Genomic DNA, 15,721 nt, shown 5'->3' on the forward strand with positions numbered 1-15,721 from the left:
CTGTAGAGGTTTTTCTGAAGGTGAAGAAGAAAGTGAAGCATATAAGAGAGGAGAAACCCCCCGCTAATTCTCAGGAGTATGAAGACTGGGAACAAGAAGATGCATAGATCATTACATGGTTGTGGAACAGTATGGAACCCAAAATCAGTGTGAACTTCATGTTTCTTGACACAGCCAAAGAGGTGTGGGATCATGCTAAGAAACTGTATTCAGGTCAGGATAATACCACTAGGGTATATCAACTGTATCAGGAATACTTCAATCTGCAACAGGGAAATCAGAGCCTTGAGGAGTACTATGCCAATGTGAGGAATATCCGTAATGAGTTAAATGTCTATCATCCTCTCACTTCAGATGTCAAAGTTCAACAGCAACAGCGAGAGCAGCTTGATGTGACACGGTTTCTGGTGGGGCTGAAGTCTGAGTATGAACCTGTACGAGCCCAGATACTAGGGGGATCTGCTCTTCCATCTTTAGAGGAGGTGTTTGCTCGTCTTCGGAGGGCTTCCATTGGATCTATGGACTCTAATGTCTCCGATAAATCAGCATTTGCAGTGTCAAGAGGCCGAGGTGGCAGAAGTGGGACTCGAGGAACCTAGCCTGGCAGGAGTGGTAGTGGTGGATCTACACATATCCGTGGTGGTGGTCGTACTGGAGGTAGAGATTCAGGGGGAGCTCGTGGTAGAGGACGTGGCTCGGGTCCACGGAAGTGTACTCACTGTGGTTTGGATGGACATACCATTAACTACTGCTATGACTTACATGGTCCTCCCTCGACGTGGGCCAACCATGCCATGACTAGTGACACCAGTTTCAACTCTACACAAGAGAAACGGTCAGCTGACCCGATGCCTTCTACTCCCTCAGATGGTCCAGGCAAGGAGATGGTGAGTGTTCCTCGTGATGAGTATGAGAGGTTTGTTCAATCCAAGTCGCAGCAGAACACAACTTCCTTTGCACACTCAGGTATGGCTTGTTTGGCATCCACACCCAACCCCTGGATTATTGACTCTGGAGCCTCCGATCACATGACGGGAACTCCAGGTGTGTTTTCATCTCTCACTCATTGCTCAACATCACAATCTGTTACCCTTGCTAATGGCTCCACGTCATCTATCTGTGGTGTTGGTAATGTTGACCTAGACCCTGTATCCCTATCCTCTGTTTTATATGTACCTAAGCTTCCATTTAATCTTATGTCTGTTAGTAAGCTGACCAAGTCCCTTAAGTGCTCCATCACTTTTTACCCTTCTATGTGTGTTTTTCAGGATCTCAAGACGGGGATGAAGATTGGTGGAGGGCATGAAGCCGGTGGACTGTATTATCTTGATGGTGGTGGACGAACGTCAACGACTCTTCAGTCATCCATTTCTCCTCTCCAGTGGCACTGTAGATTTGGTCATCCTTCGCTGAAAGTGTTGCAGTCCTTAGTCCCTTTATTGAGTCAACTTTCTGTTTTAGATTGTGAGTCTTGTCAATTTGGGAAACACCATCGTGTTCCCTTTCGTTCTAGGGTCGATAACCGTGTGTCGAGTCTTTTTTCTTTAATTCATTCAGATGTTTGGGGTCCTTATAAAGTGATGTCATATAATGGATACCGATATTTTGTTATTTTTGTTGATGACTGTTCAAGAATGACGTGGCTCTATTTAATGAAAGAAAGAAGTGAATTATTTTCCATCTTCCAGAAATTTTATGTTGAGATCCGCAATCAATTTGGTGTTCACATCAAAATTTTCCGTTCTGATAATGGTCGTGAATACTTGTCTTCATCTTTTCGAGAATACTTGGATCAACATGGCATTATACACCAAACTTCATGTACCTATACTCCGCAACAAAATGGGGTTGCTGAGAGAAAGAACCGCCATCTTGTAGAAACGGCACGCTCCCTCATGCACCACATGAATGTTCCCAAAACTTTTTGGAGCGATGCAATGCTCACCTCTTGTTTCTTAATTAATCGGATGCCCACGTCTATCCTTGATGGTCGTTCTCCTTTTAGTGTCTTATTCCCCAACATGTCTCCGTTTCCGCTTTCTCCTCGGGTATTTGGGTGTGTCTGCTTCGTTCATAATCTGAGTCCCGGGACTGACAAGTTAGATGCACGTTCCGTGAAGTGTATCTTCCTTGGTTATTCCCGAACTTAGAAAGGGTACAAGTGTTATCATCCTAGTTCTCGTCGTTCCTTGGTATGTGCTGATGTTACATTCTTCGAGTCTACTCCGTTCTTCGTGGGGTCCGGTGCTGCTGCTTCCCCCACATCACCACCTCCTCTGGTTCTAGTCATGCCTACGTCCTTGCCTCCGGTGCCACCATTGGTTGACCGTCCACCCATCCGTCACGTGTATACACATCGCCCACGTGTACCGGCTGCAGCTCCTCCAGCTTTATCACCGTCGACAGATCCAGCTCCAGCTCCGACACCAGCCTCCGACCTAGATCTTCCTGTTGCCTTACGGAAAGGTAAGCGTACTTGCACCCTTCACCCTATTTCCAATTTTGTTTCACTTACCCACCTCTCCGCTTCCCATCGCCAGTTCATATCTTTGTTATCCTCCGTGGTTGTTCCTAAGGATGTCCAGGAAGCCCTTACCTCTCCAGAGTGGTGCCGTGCTATGGAAGAAGAGCTCTCTGCTTTGCATCATAATCACACTTGGGATCTCACCGCTCTTCCTCCTGGGAAGCAGGCTGTCGGTTGTAAGTGGGTGTATAGTGTTAAGTACTTGCCAGATGGTCGTGTTGAGCGCTTGAAGGCGTGGCTGGTTGCCAAAGGGTACTCCCAAACCTATGGCATTGACTACACGGAGACGTTCTCCCCGGTTGCTAAGATAGGGTCAGTTCGTGTCGTCATCTCTCTTGCAGCTATGTCTGGTTGGCCTCTCCATCAGCTCGATATCAAAAATGCCTTTTTGCATGGGGATTTGCTCGAGGAGGTCTACATGGAGCAACCACTTGGGTTTGTTGCTCAGGGGGAGGATGGTAAGGTATGTAGACTTAAGAAGGCTATTTATGGACTTAAACAGTCCCCTCGAGCATGGTTTGGTAGGTTCAGTGAGGTGGTCAAGAAGTTTGGTCTGAAACAGTGCCAAGTTGATCACTCTGTCTTCAGTCTTGACTCTTCGGCAGGTAAAATAATATTGGTGGTGTATGTGGATGATATCGTTGTGACTGGGAATGATAAAATGGGCATTGACAGATTGAAGGCATTCCTACAGGAACACTTTCAGACAAAGGACCTTGGCAAGTTGAAATACTTTTTGGGCATAGAGGTAGCAAGATCTAAGCATGGCATTAATTTGTGCCAGAGGAAATATGTGCTTGATTTACTGGAAGAAACAGGATTGTTGGGTACTAAACCGGCTGAGACACCTATGGAAACAAATACGAGGCTGAGCAGTGATATAGGTGAAGTGTTTGAAGAGCCTGGCAGATACCGACGACTTGTAGGCAAACTAAACTATCTAACCATTACTCGGCCAGATATTTCATTTGCGGTTAGTGTGGTGAGTCAGTTCATGCAGAAACCTTTGGTCCCACATTGGAATGCAGTGCTAAGGATTGTGAGGTATCTGAAAGGAGCTCCTGGTCGTGGTTTGCTGTACAGAAGTGGTGGAAAACTGGTAGTAGAAGGATACACCGATGCTGATTGGGCAGGTTCTATGTCTGATAGACGATCTACCACAGGCTATTGCACCTTTCTGGGGGGTAACCTGGTAACATGGAAAAGTAAGAAGCAAACAGTTGTGGCAAGAAGCAGTGCAGAAGCAGAATATAGGGCCATGGCACATACTGCTTGTGAACTAGTGTGGCTGAGGAACCTTCTACAGGAGATAGGATATGACATCAGTACTCCAATGAAGCTCTATTGTGACAATCAGGCAGCGGCTCATATCTCTTCCAATCCAGTGTTTCATGAAAGAACCAAGCACATCGAAGTTGACTGTCATTTTGTGAGAGAGAAGGTGCTGAATGGGGTGATAGAAACTGCATATGTTAGTACGGGAAACCAGTGGGCAGACTTGTTTACAAAAGGCTTGAGTCGGGGGAGAGTGGACTACATATGTAACAAGCTGGGATTATATGATATATACTCACCAGCTTGAGGGGGAGTGTTAGTGGTGTTAGTGAAGGGGTATTTCAGTCTTTGTACTTGTTGAGAATGCTGATGTGTACTGTTATATTAGTTCGAGTGCCCCTTACTTAAAGAAGGGCACTCAAGTCTTTTCCAATAAGTTAATAATATAATAACAGGTCTGGCCGAATCAAGGGATTAACTTTTTTCCCTAATTCGAACCAGCCTTTCTCTCTTCTCTCTTTTCTTCTTTCCTCTCCTACTTCTTGCTGTCTACTTTACTCTACAGTCAACGAACAAGACAGAATTCTATGGCAGGTCAAACTTCAACAGTTTCCTTGGAAAGCAGCTAGTCTAAATGTACTTTCGTGCTTAAGTTTGAATGTGAATGGAGCTCTTACATGTCATTAAAAGTCCAGGTTAATTCCATAGAAAAGTCATAATTTCAACATGTGCTAGTTTGAGGAGGGACCAAAATGAAATCCATATAGAAACATATATCCTCCAATTCTTGTACAAATAGAAGAGGAAGAGGGAGAAATTTTAGGTAATTAGATGTTGTCCAACTAAGAAAGAGATAAATTGAACTTCAAAAGGATTACTGCTAAAAATAACCTTTTAAAAGGAGAAAAATAAGATAGAAAAAAAGAAATTGTAAGAAATGGAAATGCAATTAAAAAGCACAACATTTTTTCCCTGAAATTTCAAGTTGCCTGAATTTTTTTGAAGGCAAAGTTATTGAAATTCAAAAGACCATTACAATACATAAAGGACCAAAGTCCCCAATCATAAAAGAAGGAGCTGTATAGGACCCCAGCTGTACAGCCACAAAAGGGCACAACAAGAATCATACAACAGTACAAGAGAGCCCCAGGTTGAAAATTAACTGGAATTTGGAAAAAAAATTCCATTTTGACCCAGGTCAAAACATAGCTGAAAATCAAAACTTAAATTCTTGTTATGACCACTAAGGGTTTGTTTGATTGCTGAGAAAGGGAGCGATGGGAAAAGGAATATTTATTTTCTCAACTAGTTATCCTGTGTTTATTTTGTGAGAAAATTTATGATGATCTACAATTAGCCTTATTGTCAATCCATTTATACATGAAAAGTGCAACTTGTTCATATGATGATGTGACATAGTTCAGAGCAAATGTAGCAATTTAAAAATGACATGTGGCATAAAAGTTGCCACATGGCAACATTAATTAGCACATGTTCTATATGTTTTCTCCACATATATATTTATCTTAAACTTTTTGTGCGATGATGCGAAATGCTGAAGACACATGGCAATTTTAAGATGATACATGTCAAAATTTTGCCACATGGCAATTATATTTGGCATGTGTCTCGTACATTTTAAGACATGGTTGTTGTTAACAGTGCCTTTTTTTTGAACCATCAAGATATAAGTATGATATTTAAAATTAACAAATGGAAGGATGGGCTTCCATACTCTGTCTTGACCTGTCATGGATCATAAAAGGGAAAAATGTCTTCACAAGATCTACTGTCAGTAGATGCAAACTGTTGTGTGAAAGAACGAAAATAACTTTTTTAACTATTAAATGCAAGTTTCTGGCTATATATCCTCTCCTAGATAACCTGATTTGTGGTTGCAACCTAGACTAAATTTTTAAAACAAGGTTGAATAATCAAGTCAAGTAGCCAGTACTTAATAGCCTGGACTGGTTCTACAATTTTGGGTCCAATTTTAGCCAATTCTTTGCACACACAGTTTCAGATTTCATGAACATTTTTCATTCTAATTTCCTCTTATTGCTCTTTTTATTTCATTTGTTTGAAACAACAAATGAGGAAAAACAAAAAGATCACAATATATCCAATTTCAACAGTCCCCTATAATTCTTTAAACCTGAAACCAAAGCAGAGAGGGAGCATATAAGTAAAACAGAATATAGAAGATGGTGAAGAAAACTGAGTAAGAAATCTCATTTTATGTGAAAAGTAGATGCTGGTTCTTTGATTTTCTCTATAAAATAGCTTATAAAAAAATCTCTGCAAAACAGAGGTTCTATACCTAGGGATCTAATGGAACAAAAAGTTCAGATTAGTGGATGATTTCTTTTCTTTTCTTTTATTTTTTGGATTATATTCAGGAAACAAGGACTAAGAGATAAAAGTAAAACCACATACTTCACTTTATCGTAACAATGAATTAGAGGATTAAGCAAGCAAATTAATGTAGAAAATCAAATCACTTGTGTGGTATTCTAGTAAAAATAAAATAAAAGAATGCAAATAAAAGTAAACGATACGCAGCTACATATATGGATCTGAATCAGCAATTGTATGCATCATCTATGTATTTTTGTTTTATCAAAATAAAATACAATAATGAAGAGGGAAAAACAAAATGAGTAAAGAAGGAAAAAAAAGCAGGAGAAAACCTTAAATCTGGTTTCATTTGCAAAGTGACCTGCAAAAAAATTAATAAAAAAAGGATGAAAAGAAATTAAGTCTACAATATCCCCCATGGATTTTAGTTCATCTGAAGAGGAAATCGTTGTTCACCAAACCCAAGTAATGGCATCTAGGCCAAGAACACCCAGGTTTTGCTGTTATGTTAGAATGATAAAAGAAAAACTAAAAAGGGACAAGGAGGTATGCTTGTAGAGAATGTTGTCTGGTTGTACTATCACCGGGGACCATAGAAAATAACGATAAAAAAATCTGATGGTTGATGGTAGACGCTGGAGTGGGGAAGAAGAAAGAAAATACCAAAAACTGAAAAAAGGCAAAAACGAAAGTGTAGAGAGTATAATGTTGGTTTAGTCTTACCGTTGCCAGAGACGACAGAAAAATTTCATTGGAGATGCAATCGCTGATAGGCTTGGAGCTGGACTGGAGAAGAAGAACAAGGAGTGTTCTGACAAGTTCCGAGTTCTTTTCTCAAAGTTGTCTCATTTTTTCTTTTCTCAGTGGAGTCGTACTGTTTTGGTGTGGCCCCGTATCCTTATGGAAGGGATTTTTCCAATGATCAATGGTTTTGATCAGAAGAGAAATAAAAGGAGGTTTCTTCTTATTCTACTAAGCAAATATATGGAATATGGGGGTTGAAAACCAGTGTTGCATGGACTTGAACACAGGAATTGGAATCCAATGCATGTCAAAGAGTCTTGGCAAGATGAGAAAACATTGACTTGTTGATATTTCTATTGAAAAGTATATACTTTTAAAATAGTTCTGTTTTTTTTTTTTTTGAATTCCAAACTGAAAAGTAAAAGAAAAAAAAGAAGAGAAGAAAAATAAAAGAAAATACTTCAAATCAGATTGGAAAGTGATCTTGGTCTTTGATTCTTCTTCTCCCTGAAAAAAATAAGGGAAAAACTAAATAAATTCTCAATCAACCCATGAAAAAAAACCCAAGCAGGTTCTTGAAGCCTCATCAGAGACCAGTTTATTCCAAAATTCCCACAGGATGATCCATAAAAGATAGAAAATTTGTGTTTTCTGCTGATTGTTTGTTTCATGGTTCTTGTTTTCTTTTGTAATAAGTCCCAATTATCTAACTAGCTTCTATTTCCCCTTTTTCAACAAGAAAGCTTTAAACAGTTCTCAGTGTTGCTTGATAAAAAAACGAAGAAAATAGTTTTTCATGTTACTTGTTTTCTGGCTTCTACATGTAAAAATACAATTGCAGGTCTATATAAAAAGTTAAGTAAATAACATGCTTGTGCTACCATTTTTTCTATGTTAATATTCAATTTCCCATGTTACTAAGATGTAGTGTTAGATGTACTATGCTCATGTTGTAACTAAAAGAATCCCTATTGTTGTAACATGCTGTTAGAACAAAAATTTTATGATATTTCTTGTTCTGTTGTTTTATGAGTTTGATGTTTTTTATAATGCTTTCTTTGTTGGGCATCGTCTGATATGCAAAATTTTATCACTATATTATAGGGATATCAAGGGGGCAAATATGCTTGTTGATGCATCTGGTGTTGTCAAGCTTGCTGACTTTGGGATGGCAAAACATGTGAGTTTTGAATTCAGCAAACATCTACTGATTCATATTCTTATATTTAATATATTGCCTTCTTTTCCAATAGGTGATAAAATGAGAGAAAGTAGACTAAGATGGTTTAGTCATGTGCATAGAAGATCATCAATAACACCTGTATGAAAAAGTGGTTGGTTGCAAGTTGAAGGGGCTAGAAGGGCTAGGGGGTAGACCAAAAAGGACATGGGTAGAAGTAAGAAATGATTTTAGCACCAATAATTCAACAATGAATACGGCAAAACAGGATCCTTGTAGCTGACCCCATATGTTGGGATTAGACTTGTTCATGGGCCGGGCGGGCTGGGCTCGGGCCGGGCTTTTACTCATCATTAATGGAAATACGCTAGGCTCGAGCCCGAGCCCAGCCCGACCAACGGGCCTATAACTTGGGCCCGAGCCTGGCCCTGATAAAAAGCCCGAAGCCCGAGCCCGAGCCCGAAGCCCGACCTAATAAAAAAAATTACAATTTTCGCTATTCAAATTAGAATTAAAAATTCAAATGGTTTTTTTCCTATTTAAATGAACAATAGGCCTATAAGATGGTTTTTTTCCCTTTTTTTTTACGTTTTAAAACACAGTTTTACATTCTTAAATAAAAAAATTTATTCAAATGGACATAATCACATAACCCATTTTAAGTCTAATTTTAGGTCGGGCTGGGCCGGGTTCGGGCCGCCTGAGTTTAAGCCCGCGGGCCTATAAACATGTTCAAGCTCCTCCGGGGGCCGGGCCGGGCCGGGCTAGCCCGTCGGGCCACCCGGCCCATGAACAGGTCTAGTTGGGATAAAGCTTGGATGATGATGATTGATTTGGCTTAAAGAGTATTTATTTGTTTTTGTATTCAGCTTAATGGACAATCAACTGATCTCTCTTTGAAGGGAAGTCCATACTGGATGGCCCCAGAGGTAATCCTTTGTGGCTGCTTCTTCACAAATATAGGCAATATGGCTCATGGTTCCCCTGATCTGACATTGATTTCCTCCTCTACAGGTTATACAAGCTATGATAAAGAAAGATACGAGTCTTGACCTTGCATATTCCATTGACATTTGGAGTTTGGGCTGTACTGTTATTGAGATGCTGAATGGAAAACCTCCCTGGAATGAGCTTGAAGGGGTAAGCATGCAGTTTAAACTATCACCTATATGTATTCTTTGCCCTGGCCTGAATCTTAAAAAGTTAGTATAATGATGTATAGATCACACTCTCAAGAGTTGTCTTTTGTGGATATGATGTATAAATCATTTTGAGGGTATTAAGGATAGCATGTTTATACATCATCGGGATAGCATTGTATATGGGGGTTGATAATTTTTTATGAATATGATGTATAGATAACACTCTCAGAATTGTCTTTTTGTAAGCCTCAGGGTCGCCTATCATAAAAAGAAATTAGAAATTGTAGAAAACTAGTAGAAGAATGCAAATGTGGAAGAACATTTTTTTGACGGTTGACCTAGACAGATTTCTCTAGGATAGAGAGCCTAATTGAGTGGGTAGTTTCTTCTTGAAGGGTTCTATAGGCTTTGATAGCAAGAAGGGTTTTGAGAGTCCAATAATAAAGTTGTATTTGTTTGATAGTGATGTGTTAATCTCAAGAGCACTTCACAACAGTCTGAAACAGTAAAAAAAAAGGGAAAATTATACACGCCTCCCCTGGTTTTTTTGACAGTCTTAGAAACCTCCCCTGTGGTTTGCCCTTAACAAAAAGTAAAAAAAAAATGGTGTAAAGGCGTCTCTTCAGTTATCTTTTTAGACGGAAAACAGTGGCATAATACATTTATTTATTTTTAGGTACCAGGCTTACCCTTGACCAAATGCTTCAGCACTAACAACAGATTTGCCAATCTGAGAAGCTTCTTTCCAATCATCTAAATGCTTTTGTGTTGACTGAATCTGTGTAGCATCACCTGCTGCACCTCTATTTCTCTAACCTACCCAAATCCACAGAATTATTTATTTGTCAGGTACTCAGTTTGACTGTTTCTTCAGGACCATCATTGATGGAGAGGTTATTGGGTTTTGAGTGGAAGTAGAGAGAAATAGATCTGAAGATCTTATTTGATCCCCAAAAAAACAGCATTACTCAAATAAACAAGGGAAAATTATTAAAAAAAAAGGATATTTGAAGATCACATTCACACTATAATAGAGCACCTTGGGACTTTAGGACCAAGTTACCTGCTTGACTCAATGCCCTAGCAGCAACAGTAGCAGTGGCTGCTTGTCTAAGATTGGTTCCCGTGGCTGTTAGTGTTTGATATTGGGGCACTAAACATGGTTGCTTTGTTATATAGCAGTACTTTTGCCTCCCCACACCATCATAAGTCATTTTGCCCATTAGACCTGTTCATGGGTTGGGCTTGGGCTTGGCTTTTGCCAAAACTTGAATGGGCCCAGCCCGAAGCCCGTGCCCGACACAGTAGAAATTCAGGCCCGAAGCCCATCAAGTGAACAGGTCTGTTGCCCATGCCCTGCATCCACCATTGCTGAAGGCCTTACCATTCCAACCCCACCTTCTGCGTACACCCCTATCTGACCTGTTATGGAGCGTCCTGTCAGTGCATGATACACAGTATATAGAGTCGGAATCAGATACAGGTTGTTCCATTCCTCTTATTGTCACCACAAGAGGCGAGTAACCCCCCCAGTTGCAATGTGTCCATCTAGCCAATATGCCTGCCAAAAGGAATACTGTCACCAGAATGGACAATGGAGGCATCTCTGACAGGATTGATTCTACAGTAGTTTCCAGCAATTTTGATGAAATTAGATTATATCCCTCATCCAAACCGAAGAGGAAATCTGGATTATTCTGCATGGCAGCTTTTAGTAGGGAGGAGGCATCAACTGATTGAAAGGGATATTATTCAGTGTCTGGAAAGCATTGTTTATCAGGTCCTAATTAGAAGAAAAAATAATAAGGAAGAGACAAAGATCATATGCTTGAGAACTTCATATTGCTTACAAAGATGAGGGCATGAAGATCTTTACTAGGTAACTAGTACTTGAAAAGGGAGACATCCACATCTAGGGGTGCAAGTTGGGTGGGTTGGGTTGGTTTTTAGCTCAACTCAGGCCTAAGAATTGGGCCTAAAGCCTGATTTCGAGGTCAGGCCCAAACTATCCAACCCAAGTCCAGCCCACACTAAAATTTAATGCACTCAGGTTGGGCCTAGGCCTGGTCTGGGCTCAGGTTGGTCAATCAAATCAAATTTTATTGATATACATGTATATGTATGTATGCATGCAAATATGTGTCTATATATATGCATATATACATGTATAGTAGTCAGGACCTATGCAATGCATGGGTTTTATTAAGAAAAATTAAGGAAGGAGCTTTATGACATTTCCAACTAAGCAGTGCTCATTTAAGTTCAATTCAAGCATTTTTTTTAGTTATGTCTAGTTTATTAGATCTCAATTCAAGTTGCACTTTAGTGAGAGTGGATAATTTCCTATGGTCTAGATAAATTTGCATCTTTTTTTGTATCTTAATGATAAATTTTTTATTAATTTTTAAAATTTAATCGTTTGTAATTATTTTTGTATTAAATTTAGGTAAAAATATTTTTTTACCAAAATATTTTTGGCTTGTAATTATTTCTAAATAATGTTGGTTAAGGGTAAATTTGGTAATTAAAGAAAATTAATGTATTACATCAACATTTTCTATTTCAAATGCTAACGGAAGGAAAATATTTGCACCTTTTTTCAAAACAATATGGGAGATTTTTGTTAAGGTCAAAACATATATAGGGGAGGTTCATAGGATTGTTAGAAAACCCAAGGAAGTTTTTATAATTTTCCCTATTTTTAAATAGAATTAAAGTTGACTTTAAATTAATTAAACTATATGTAAGGTTAATAAAATTTTATTAATTTTTCTTTTTATTAATCCTTATTATATTAATTTTTTATTTTTCAATGGAATTTAAGTTCGTTAGTAAAAATCAATTATGAAACTAATAATTGTTAGATAATTTTAAATGGATGTTAGTTTTTAATTTATCTTATTACATTTTATTAATTTATTTGTTTTTACTATATTAATAAAAGTATTTTTATCAATATCAATTAATGATTTTTATATTATTTAAGTAATTTAATAGATTATTTTTACTATGGTTAATTAATTGTTATTATTTCAAATGGAATAGAAATGGATTATAATTTTTATGATGTTTTATTCAATGTTTTCAACTTGTTGTTGCCTTAGACGGTTAAACCATTTGAACCATCACTTGGCCCTATTTCTAATTCTGGGTTTCCTAAAACTTACTATTTTGTCAAAAATTGTTGATATGGTTAAAATCTGTTCAACCTAGGCAGTTGAACCATTGACCCTTTTGATCTAGTCATTGGGTCATGGATTACAATACAATATACAATGTATTGAAAACTTCTAGAGGACTTAACTTTGTGCTCAATTGTCTGATTGGGGTGATCTTTTTTTTTTTTTTTTTAGGTGACTTTTCACAATCTTTCCAACCCACTATACAAAAAAAAAACTCATTTCATGGTCTCATATTTAATTTCAATTTTTTTTTTATTTATAAAAAATTAAGAACTAGAATAAAAAGTACAAATTGAACCTAAAATAATATATACACACACAAAATGTAATTATAATATATCATATAAAACATATATAGATGGATGATGTGTCATGGTTTGATTTGTCCAACCTAAACAGATGAATTGTTGACCTGTAAATTAGAGGCAAAACTATTCAGTCTTCAAGTTGATTTTTAAAACACTAGTTTTATTTGTCGAGTGAATTAAATAATATCTATTCTGAAATATTAATTATTTAATTAATTAACTTAAAATTAATTATCTTTTAAATCGAAGTAGATTATTCTGCCTAATAATATATCATTGAATATATCCATTTTAATGTAGTTATTTTTATAGATAATTATAATTTAATATAAATATATCTAATGTATATAAAATTATAGTTAAATTGAAATGGATATAAATATAGATAAAGTTAATGAATTTTAGGCAATTTAATGGAATAATGAAGAGGAAAGAATTAATGGCTTGAGTTATTGAAGGAGAGAGCTAATGGCGTAATTAATGAGATGAGATAATTAAATAGGAGAGGGAGGTAATGGTTATGAGAGGATATGAAAATCTTAAAGCTTATTGGCCACTTTAGTTATTTTGTTCAATTTTAAAATGAGAAAAATTAAAAACAACAAAAAAAAAGATAATTGCTTCTAAAAAACAACCAGAAAAAAAGATTAGTGCTTCTCAAAAATAACCAAAAGCAGGAAAGTGCTAGCTTGGCACATTTCATTTTAATATATAGATATAGATAACCGGGCCGAGCTCGGGCCGGGTTTGGACAACCAGCCCAAAATATTAAAAAGGCCAAACTTTTGGGCCTAGGCCCAATCCAAGGACCAAAAATCCAAGCACGGTTCATGTAAAATTGTGGGTTGCGTCGGGCCTGCTCAAGTTGCACCTGTATCCACATCACATAGAAAAGAGCTTGGAAATGATAGCAGAAAAGCAAAGGGTAAACTTGGAGTCAATGGAAATAAGGGAATTTTGGTATTTTCAATGCATCTATTACTGTAAAGATAACAGAAGGGAGGTATTTGTACTTTTTCTCAAAACTATAGGGAGGTTTTATTAGGGTCAAAACATAGGGGAGGTTTATATGATTGTCAGAAAACCCAAGGGAGGTTTTTATGTTTTACCTAAAAAAGTGATGAGATATTCGCTACACAATTTCTAAGGAGAGAGCATTTCAAGCTTGTCGTGCACGGTTTTACCACTGTCCCGAGGCCAAATAAAGAATGAGGATTGTGCCAAGCTGGAAACTGATGTAAAACTTTTGCTAAACCCTTGTGAGCATGAATCCTGAATCATTTGTTTCTATGGCCCTTGGTTAAGTAAAATGGAGAAACAAGATTTGTGTATCTAGCCCCATATGGTTGGGATAAGACTGCAACAGTGCAACATGCCAAACATGTTTTTACCACCATCTAAATTTGACTTTAGATGTGATGCAATATGACTATTTTTCAACTTTTCATCTCATCAAGCACATAAATATTGGATTTTCTCCCCGAGGATTTCTAGCAAGCAATGCCAGAGCTACAAATCCATGAAAACCCAGTTAGCTTTGTTCATGGCTCCCATGTCCATAGTGGGACTGGAGGCAGGTCATGCACTCTCTCTCTCTCAATCTCTCAATCTTTCTCTCTCTCTCTCTCTCAGACTTGTTCATGGGCCAAGTAGCGTGGCACGCTTGTCTGGCCCAACCTGATAATATTATATAATAAAAATATATATTAGTAAATAGTAATACACACACAAAAACTAGTAATATATAATAAATTTTGCTTGTCTTAAGTTTCCTTTTACTTCCTATTTAGACCAGGCTTGGACTTGGGCTCAAGAATATGCCCGATGATCGGGTTGGGCTCGGGCTTAGGCTTGGGCCTGAACATTTTTTGTTGATAAGTGGTAAAGCCTGGCCATGAATAGGTCTACTCTCTCTCCCCTTTTTCTTTTTGGTATGGTTTTCATCTAATGCATAACCTTCCACTTCTTATTTTTTGTTGAAAGTCATTTTTTTATTCAAATAATTTGTAATAAGTGGGCTAGCTAGTCTACTAGCCAAATCATTAAAATTATAAAAAAGTATCCCATATGGCAGTTCCCCCTCTTAAGTGGGGAGTTCTCTCTCTTTAAGTGGGAGGGACAGGTGTCCTTCACCTAGGAGGAGGGGGTAGTTACATAACCACCCCACTCCTTATTGAAGCTCCTTAAGGGGAAGCTAGAAACATAGACACACAGAAAGACTCTTCAGAGAAAATTTTCACAAGAGATTCTTAAGAAAGGCAAAGATAAGGAGAGAAGAAAAGAGAAGTGCTCAAGGGAAGGCAAGGAAGGAAAAGTCTCACTAATACAGGTAGAGAAAAGGAAAGTCCACTCTGTGAATACTTCCTAGTTATGTCTTTTTCTATGTATCCTTCTTTCTCTCCCATTTGTTATTACTTTTGAGAAAGGAAAAAGAGGGAAATAAACCATCTACAACTAGGTGCCTTTACTTGGTTGATTATGGTCCCTCTTTCAAGACAAAGATAGGGATTAAGCCATCTATAGTCTAATTCTCGAAGATTGATTATGGTTCCCTTCAAATGAAAATGAAGAGTAGGGGGGAATGAACCATTTACAACCAGGTGCCTCTACTTGGTTGATTATGGTCCCTCTATCAAGACAAAGTTAGGGAGTAAACCATCTACAATCTAAATCTCAAAGGCTGATTATGGTTCCCTTCAAATGAAAATGTTGAGTAGAGGGATGAAAATCGTCTACAATCAAATATTCAATTTGATTGACTACGGTTCCCTTTTCGTATGCAAAATTCCAAGGAGTAAGGCTGTCTACAATCAGAATTTCATCTGATTGACTACAACTTATTATGAAGAAAGGAGTGAGAAGGAAATTTTCTTTGTATTAAAGAAAAGAGAAATGTATTGCTGTATAGTTTCTCAATTGTATTATTTTTTTTTCTTTCTTCTCATTCTTGTACACCTGATGTAAAAGAAAAGCAAATGAAAAGTTCTTTTTAAGTACCCTATTGTTCT

The 15,721-nt window shown here is 37.7% G+C and overlaps 1 protein-coding gene across 9 annotated transcripts in view; it reads left to right on the forward strand.

Annotated features, from left to right (window-relative positions):
* Window positions 1–15,721, forward strand: part of LOC104595886 (mitogen-activated protein kinase kinase kinase 5) — a 41,126-nt gene that overhangs the window by 15,497 nt on the left and 9,908 nt on the right. For 6 of the 9 annotated variants that reach the window (XM_010256836.3, XM_088888606.1, XM_019197458.2 and 3 more), the window contains exons 6-8: window positions 8,006–8,081; window positions 8,951–9,010; window positions 9,096–9,221. In XM_010256836.3, the coding sequence (XP_010255138.1) occupies window positions 8,006–8,081; window positions 8,951–9,010; window positions 9,096–9,221 (262 nt within the window). The remainder of the gene's footprint in view (window positions 1–8,005; window positions 8,082–8,950; window positions 9,011–9,095; window positions 9,222–15,721) is intronic. The other 3 variants (XM_088888608.1, XM_088888607.1, XM_019197459.2) reach the window with 1 other exon arrangement.

The sequence above is a fragment of the Nelumbo nucifera genome, chromosome 5 (assembly GCF_055504915.1).
Source record: "Nelumbo nucifera cultivar China Antique chromosome 5, China Antique-T2T, whole genome shotgun sequence".
Lineage (NCBI taxonomy): Eukaryota > Viridiplantae > Streptophyta > Magnoliopsida > Proteales > Nelumbonaceae > Nelumbo > Nelumbo nucifera.